This window comes from Mustela putorius, unplaced genomic scaffold (assembly GCF_011764305.1).
Source record: "Mustela putorius furo isolate JIRA1106 unplaced genomic scaffold, ASM1176430v1.1 tig00000695_pilon_pilon_pilon, whole genome shotgun sequence".
NCBI classification, from domain to species: domain Eukaryota; kingdom Metazoa; phylum Chordata; class Mammalia; order Carnivora; family Mustelidae; genus Mustela; species Mustela putorius.
In genome coordinates, this window is record NW_025421447.1 from 898701 (window position 1) to 907526 (window position 8826).

An 8826-nucleotide genomic window follows, 5' to 3' on the forward strand; every position below is an offset into this window, starting at 1 on the left:
CACAGTGTCCTTAATTGGTAAGAAGAAACCTCACAGGTGGTAGCGGCAGCAGTAGTGGAACAGGGTGGCTGATGTTTTGGGAGCACCCCATGACTCCCCTCTGGATCTTTCCTCTCCAATGGCTCAGGTCTGAGACATCTCTTAGTGGGAACTTCCCATCAGGCTAGCTCATTGTGGAGTCTGCTTGAAGAATCCAGGTTAATGGGAGCTCCCCTGAGCTGAGGATGGGGGCATCAACAACCACCAAAGAACTCAGAGTGCAGGAAAGACAGGCTTTATTTTTTCATGTTGACAAGGTTTTGGAAAGCAGAGTTTTCTGTAGCATTCAGGTCTCCTTGATGTAGGCCCAAAGCCAAGGCCACAAAATCTGAGGTTCTCAACAAAAAGAGTAGTCCTTTAAGTACATATCTAGGCAACTTAGTTCAGGAGGAGAAGGGAGAACAAGGTGAGAGTGAGAAAAGTTGTCAACTCCAGACTTGTCCTTGGCCATGGATCTTTGGCTCCTCAAAACCTGCAGGTCAGCTGCAGCCCCCAAATCCATGGCAATAACTGGAACACCCAGAGGACTCCCTCTCCCAGCTGGAAGGCTGAGGCTGGCCTAGACAGACTCCTGGAAACCCATGATACCCCAGAGAGCAGCAGCTTCCAAAGCCAGTGATACAGCAACTGGGGACACAGCAGGAGGGAGCAGGTTGGGAGCAGGCAGCTGGGCAGGGACCTGGGCAAGGAGCAGAGGCCTGTGGGCCCTGGGAAGCCTGTGGGGTCTGTGGGGCCTGTGGGGCTTGAGGTGGCCACTTGTGTGAACACCTGGGGAGGCACTTGACAGGGAACTTGCACCTCTGCTGGTTTTGCTGGCAGGACATCTTAAAGAAAGTTCAGTTACTCTAAAAAACAAAGCAGATATTTTGAAAGTTCAGTGGCTATAAACTTTATTGTATCACCATTTTTCTCTAGAGTCTGAAGTTCTGTAACTGATTCTATGCCTCCAGGACCCATAGGTTTACAGTGGAGAAACCCAATTTCCTGGCATAGGAGAAATCAGGCAGGGGGTCAGTGCAAATTTGGTAATGTCTTCTCCTACCCATCCTGATCCTCCCAAGACTCCTGACTTCCAAGGCAGCAAATTGCATAGTTTGGAAAGTCTCAAATTATTATTTTTTTCAATTTTTTATTTTTTTATAAACATGTATTTTTATCCCCAGGGGTACAGGTCTGTGAATCGCCAGGTTTACACACTTCACAGCACTCACCAAAGCACATACCCTCCCCAATGTCCATAACCCCAACCCCCTTTTCCCAACCCCCCTCCCCCCAGCAACCCTCAGTTTGTTTTGTAAGATTAAGAGTCACTTATGGTTTGTCTCCCTCCCAATCCCATCTTGTTTCATTGATTCTTCTCCAATTATTTTTATGATGTACTCTAATTTATACATTCTAGAAACTACATGGTTAGCCTGAGTCCATGGTTGTATCACCTGTCTTTTTCATCTCTTTTTCTTTTTTTCTTTCTTACATCATGAGCTCTGCCTTCAGTTATATTTTTTGACCCTGTTTGGGTGTCTCTTGTCCTACAAACTAGCTTCCTCTACTCCAACCCGAACCTCAGTTAGCATTCATCCCTTCTGAGATGGCTACTTCTGACCCAACTGATGACATCCTTTAGCCTGATGGTCCTGCAATTACCAGTTAGTTACTATTCTCTCCATCCTGGAGTGACTTGTCCCATTCAGCTGAGGTGTGGCAATCCCAGCTATCCCCAAACTGCCATCAGATCAGTAAGGACACTTACCTTGTTTTCCCAATGTCAGGCAAGCAATGGATAGGTCAAGTGAAGTGAGAAGGCCTTTTATACACATCCTGCACCAAACTCAAGGGAATGAGCCACAATAATATGAAAGCTCTTCCCAACCAGGTGGTTATGACAGCAACTTCCCACATTCCTGTGTTTCTCTGTCATTCTGCCACTTTATCACACCAGATCGCTACTGGATGCTCATGAGTATCTTCCCAGAGCATCCCTTCCCTCTGTAAAACTTGAAGTATTTCCATAAAGATAGGAAGATCATGATTTTCTAGGGAATTTACAATGGCTACGCTTGGGACTGAACTTGGCGTTTCTGCAGGAATCCAATGCAAGCTTTAGACGAAAATCTAAAGTCACAAGTGTCAGATCAACCTAGGACACAGGTGGAAGTTTCTGTAGGTTCTATAACCATTTGGAATCAATAATCTCAGCACCCCTGGGTCACTACTGATTCAGATCCTAGAATGTATAAGACATTGACTAACAAGATAGCATCATGGATAAAAGGCCCTGCTGTAAAGAATCTTAGCCCAGTACCTGTATTCTACACATTGATGAGGAACTGAGTGCCAGAGAGGACAAAGGAGATGCTCAAAGTAGTGCAGTGTCTGAACTGGAAGCTAGGCACCTTTTTTTTTTACTTTAGTCCCTTCTTTTCAACCTACCTGGTCATGTCCACTGGAATCTACCAACTCTCTGCCTGCCAGATAACTTCTTCATGACACTTCCCTCTCATTTTGCTAGTTTATCATTTTAACCACTTTTTTTTTTTTTAACCAATGAAACAAATTTTCTTGCTCCTTTGGCTTATTAATACCCTTGACTGACAAAACCCCAACCCTGGATGATTCTTCCCTGCTATGCCTAGCTGTTACAAATACAAAAACAAAATTTAAAAAGACACTTTGTCAGGTTGGCACCATCATAAGACCATAACCTTCCATCCAGACTGAGCCCAAACATGGCTCAGTGATTCCATATACTTCTCTGTGTTTACTACCCTCCCCCTACACACACCATGCCTTTTCTCTTCCCTGGAACTTCCCAGGTCTGTCTTAAATAGATGATACTAAAAATAGTAAGTAAGTAAGTAAATAATACTACTTCTATTCCAAGGGGCAGAGAGTAGCCATCAAATATGAGACACTTCTACTTCTCATTACCAGGTCTTTAAGTCTACTTATATCTGCAACCATCCCTACGATCTCCTATTAGAAGAGGAACAGCCTCTTTTCTTTTCTAACACCTGTTCCTGCTACTTTGTATGTACTTTATATGTTCAGCTTTGGTTATATTAATTTTTCCTGTGAAATGTTGTCATGGTGTCCCATATTCCTATAATACCACACTTGTATTTATTTTTCAGTATTGCTTATCCTGGATAGAATGAAATCTCCATGTTCTTAGCACCTGCACAGTGCCTGACATCTTGAAGTGCTCAAAAAATATTTGTTGAATTAATGAGTTATTTGTGGTTGGGACAAAGTTCTCCCTCCTTTCACACCTTGAGGGAGGGAAGTTTGGGAGGCCAGGCCAGCAGTAAGCACAGGTTTGGGTGGTACTCTCAGGGTGGGGTTGCTCATATTGACCAGCCTCAAGAACTTTGCAGGGGAGTCAGCCAGAGCTCCAGTTCTGGCTCTGCTACTGCCTCTAGGTTGCAGAGGAGACTGGACCAGATGATTTCAGTATATAATCAAATCTATATTTACATTTATGAGCATCAGGCCTCCAAGGAGCTAACACTCAGCCCAAGTGCTGCCTTTCCTGGTTTTGCTTTTCCCTAAACATATTTTATCTGGAGGTTGGGATGGGGATGAATTCAACAAAGCAGAGGCAGCTGGTGAGTATATGACTATGTGGAATATTTGAAGGTAAGTCATACTATGAGGTAGCAACTCCATATAATCTATTTAGTCAATTTCAGTTGTCAAAGGAAATTACTTACTTAACTTCTTTCCTTGTTACACCAAAGCAGAACATTGTGTATGTATGTGATTCACCTAATTGTGCCTCTCCTAGCTGTGAGTGTGAGCTCCTAAAGCCCAGATCAGAAAAGATAGGCAAAGTTATGCTCCTTCCCTGCATGGCCTCAACTAAAATATTATAAATTATTTTTAAAAGTTGTAAAACATTGTTCTATTGTATTGATCCAATACCTCAATGAACTACTGGTTCAATGAAAAAAATTATTTATCCCAACAGAAATTCCTTTCTTATAGTAACTTTGAAAATATCACTTTAAGGACATTTATTTGCCGAATGATAGTTATGTGGGTTTGTGAATTTAGAGAAGATTAAGGTACTTCTTTGCCGTAAGATGCAAGTGGGGGACGCCTAGGTGGCTCAGTCCATTAAGCATCTGCTTTCAGCTCAGGTCATGATCCTGGGGTCCTGGGATCAAGCCTTGCACCAGGATCCTTGCTCAGTGGGGAACCTGCTTCTCCCTCTCCCTCTGCTGCTCCCCCTGCCTGTGATATCTCTCTCACTATCTCTCTTTCTCTGATAAATAAATAAAACCTTTTTTTAAAAAAGATGCAAGTGGAATAATACAAGGAAAATACAGGGAATTAAAATTTATTCTCAAACTCCCATCCATCAAACATGTTATTTGCACTATCACAATACATCAGCTCTATGAGTTTCTTATTGTTAATCCCATTTTACAGATTAAAAAAGACTGAGGCTCAGGAACAGAGTGGCCATCAGCCAGAAGGTGAAGGATAACTAGACAGAGGGAAGAAGAGCACAGGTGGAGGCATGGGAACGTGTAGGGGCATGATCTTTTCTGGAAAAAAAAGTGGGCATAATATTTGGTAAGAGCATAGTGTTGGGACACTAGCTGGGCAGAAAGGAAGGAAGAGTCCAGAATATTAAGAACTTTTCTTGTTGAGTTATGTACTTTAGCCTGTAGATTAATAGCTTCCAAATTATATTCCTTGGAACCCTGTTGTCAGGGATATTCAAACATCATTCTTCTAAGAGTCATCCTTCTGGGCAGTATGAGCTACTCTGCTTAGCTGTCCTTCCAGCTGCCTTCCCCAGCTCCTACCATTGTCTACCATACCAGCTCCATGTCTTTACATGGCATGGGAGCTGGAAGATGGGTCTTGGAGTCGTGGTACTGATATCTGAACCATGGGTAGGTTATTTAATGTTTTTGAGCCTTTTTTTTTATCTTTAAAATGGGATTAACAAAAATAAAATAAAATGAAGAAATAAACTAAAATAATAAAATAAACTAAAATAATAAAATTAAACTAAATTAAGTTAAAAAGTGGGATTAACAATAAGAAATTCATAGAGTTATTTTACTGTGACACTGCAGTAACGTTTGACAGATAGTAGGTTGGAAATACATTTTAATTTCCTTCTTTGTCCCAACATCATCCCCCATCATAACATGGGGGGCCCTAAAAATTTTGAGTCATACTTTAAAATACCATAAATCCTTAGTTCTTGACTATTTGGGTTTCCTGGGATGGGGAGGCTGAGCAGACAATGCTCTGGGCCTTCCATTTCACTCCTATTATAGAGTAATTTGACTGCTTTATGTATCAAATATATACATTCCATTTAACTTGAAAACAGAATCATGATGCTTTAAAAGGTTTGACCAGGGACAGTTGGGGTATCCTTAACTACTTAAGCAAAGAAATAACCTGATGATATTTATATTTTAGAAAGATCATTCAGCTCAGATGGCCTTAGGTGTGGTGATTTGGTTACTCAAAGTGCTGAAGTCCATTGTGAATGGCCAGGATACAAGTTTGATGTGTGGATCAGATCTAGACTTGAGTGAGTTCTTATTAATGTACTTGTAGACAAAGAGACCAATTGGAAGGTGATTGGAGGGCCTTTACTATGCTGAATCCAGTCTGCATACAGTCCATGCATTCCTGGATTCTGTACTTACCTGCCCAAACACTTCCACACCTTCCTGCCTACTTGGCATTCAAGCATGCTATGGATTACTGTCTGTCTAGGTGTGCCACTTAATAGCAGGGTGAGGGCAGCATTGGCATGCATGAGATTTTTATCACACTAATTCCCAACTGATGAAAGAAAGGAAAACAAGGATCTTCCTTCTGTCCAAGTAGTCAGACCTTTGAACAATTCTCCTGTGCGTCAAAACCCCAATGTGCAAGCAGACATGTGGGTCTGACCCTGGCAAACTGCACTGGGAGAGAATTCATGGTCCTCCCAAGGGCAATGGAATTTTTTTCTTTTCTTTTTTATTTAAATTCAATTAATTAACTTATGGTATATTATTAGTTTCAGAAGTAGAGTTCAGTGATTCATCAGTCTTACAATAGCAGTGCTCATTATATCATGTACCCTGCTTAATGTCCATCACCCAGTTACCCCATCTCCCCTCTCTTGTCCCCTCCAGCAACCCTCAGTTTGTTTCCCATGGTTAAGAGTCTCTTATGGTTTGTCTCCCTCTCTAATTTTGTCTTTTTCTTCTTTTAACAATTTCTTTTTTTTTTTAATTTAAAGATTTTTATTTACTTATTTGACAGAGAGAGAGAGAGATTGATCACAAGTAGGCAGAGAGGCAGGCAGAGAGAGAGGTGAAGCAGGCTCCCCACTGAGCAGAGAGCCTGATGTGGAACTTGATCCCAGAACCCTGAGACCATGACCTGAGCCGAAGGCAGAGGCTTAACCCACTGAGCCACCCAGGCGTCCCTGATATTGTCTTGTTTTATTTTTCCCTCATCCTCTGTTTTGTTTTTTAAATTCCACACATGGGTGAGATCATATGATAATTTTCTTTCTCTGATTGACTTATTTCACTTAACATAATAACCTCTAGTTCCATTCACATCATTGAAAATGGCAAGACCTCATTTTTTGATGACTGACTGGTATGCCATGATATATATTATCACATTTTCTTTGTCCATTCATCTGTTGTTGAAGATCTGGGCTCTTTCCACAGTTTAACTATTGTGGACACTGCTTCTATGAACACTGGGGTGCAAGTGCCCCTTCAGATCACTACATTTATATGGGATAATATAAATGGGGGGGTAAACATCTATTAGTGCAATTGTTAGGTCATAAGGTATCTCTGCTTTCAACTACTTGAGGAAACTCCATACTGTTTTCCAGAGTGGCTGCACCAGCTACATCCACCATAGTGTAAGAGCATTCCCCCTTCTCCGTGTCCTCACCAACATCTGTCATTTCCTCGTTTGTTAAATTTAGCCATTCTAATCAGTGATAGGTGGTATCTTATTGAGGTTTTGATTTGTATTTCCCTGGTGCCGAGTGATGCTGAGTACTTTTTCACGTGTCTGTTGGTCATTTGCATGTCTTCTTTGGAGAGATGTCTATTTATATCTTCTGCCCATTTGTTGATTGGATTATTTTTGTTCTTTGGGTGTTGAGTTTGGTAATTTCTTTTTAGACTTTGGATACTAGCCCTTTATCTGATAAGATATTTGCAAATTCTTCTCCTATTCTGTCAGTTGTCTTTTTGTTTTGTCAACTATTTCCTTGCTGTGCAAAAGCTTTTTAACTTAATAAAGTCCCAATAGTTCATTTTTGCCTTTTTTCCCTTGCCTTTGGAGATGTGTCTAGCAAGAAGTTGTTGCAGCTGAGGTCACAGAGGTTACTGCCTGTGTTCTCCTCTAGGATTTTGATGGATTCCTGTCTCACATTGAGGTCTTTCATCCTCTTTGAGGCAATGAGACTTATACCTGACCTGTTGAAGGACTGACACAGCTTGTACTTCTCTTGGGGTGGGAGGAACAGTCATGATCTGCATTCAGTGACCTGGCCCTATGGGTCTTAATCCATCCCAATTAGTGGATAAAAGAAAGGAGACAAGACCAACTCAACACAACATACTCCCATCATTTACATGAGGTGGCCTCAAAATCCAGTCACCCTCCCTTGTCTGTATAGTGTAGGTTAGAGACATAGGCCCACCATGTATAATGTGATGATTAAAACAAATGAGGAAAGAAATCAACACCATGCCCAGCACTGAGTGAGTGTTCTGTAAGCTGTAGTTATAATATAAGCATTATAATTATTCACTGTTGTCCCAAGAATTTCCCAGCTTCTGTGTCCTGTTCCTGTGAGACTAGGGGGGATACACAACAATATCATCTGTTCTGGCAGTACCGCCCTTATTTTCTGTAATGTATCCAACTGCAGAAAAATCCCTTGGATTGAAGTAGCAGGTCATCATTGTAGCACAGGCCCAGTCCTGACACTAACCAGCCATGGGTCATTTGCTTCTTCTGGGCCTCAGGGTCTCCATTTGTGAAATGAGTGTTTGCCTTTGTTTTTTTTTTTTTTTTTTTTTTTTCTTTATCTCTGACTTAATGATGAGAGCTCATGTTCAGGGCTGCCAGATCACATTTAACCTCGATGACTTCCTGAGCTTTGTCCTTCAGAACTGTGAGGATCCTTCTATCACATAACAAAGGTAAGGATTCTTTCTTTCAATCCCAGGCTCCACCCTGGACCCTCATCTGACCTCAGTGAGTGGGGCAATAGCTAAAAAATTATGTTGTGTCTTGTGTCTACAAATGTCACTATCAAACAATACCTTTCAGTTCTAAGATAGAAAGGGATGGAGAGAGGACACTTTGCCTATCCTCTCCCTCTAGACACTGATCCCAAGAAGATATTTTTAAATCTTCTAAAAAAGAAGACCCCGCAGCCTATAATGTCAGAGCTTTCTTATTCCTATGTAACTTCATTCTTCTCTTCTGATGTTAGAGGTGGGTTCCTTCCAGCAGAGTGAGCAGGACAGACCTTTGGCTCTATCATCCTCCCATTATAAAAGACTGCTTGTACTGATAATATCTCTGACTCAACACAAGGCCATGCTAATGACTTCACTATCATTTTCTCCACTGTGCCACGGGAAGATAACTCAATAGACTATATACTTTGTCCTGTAATTAACACGTCTTCAGAATCTTCGGAGAAAGACAGGGACTATGAAACTGTACAGCTTGCTTCCAGTTGGATCAGTAGTGTTATCCCTACCCTGGAAGAACAGT

At 41.5% G+C, this 8826-nt stretch overlaps 1 protein-coding gene across 1 annotated transcript; it reads right to left on the reverse strand.

The window, feature by feature from the left end:
- Positions 1–267: 267 nt before the first annotated feature.
- Positions 268–880, reverse strand: LOC123392948 (late cornified envelope protein 2D-like). Its single transcript, XM_045083418.1, has one exon. It carries the CDS (start codon positions 861–863, stop codon positions 519–521), a length of 345 nt encoding a protein of 114 aa, XP_044939353.1. The 5' UTR covers positions 864–880; the 3' UTR covers positions 268–518.
- Between the last annotated feature and the right edge of the window lie 7946 nt (positions 881–8826).

What these genes read in the sequence shown, in the direction of transcription:
- LOC123392948 (XM_045083418.1), bottom strand. Translation starts at nt 863, where the DNA reads ATGTCCTGCCAGCAAAACCAGCAGAGGTGCAAGTTCCCTGTCAAGTGC.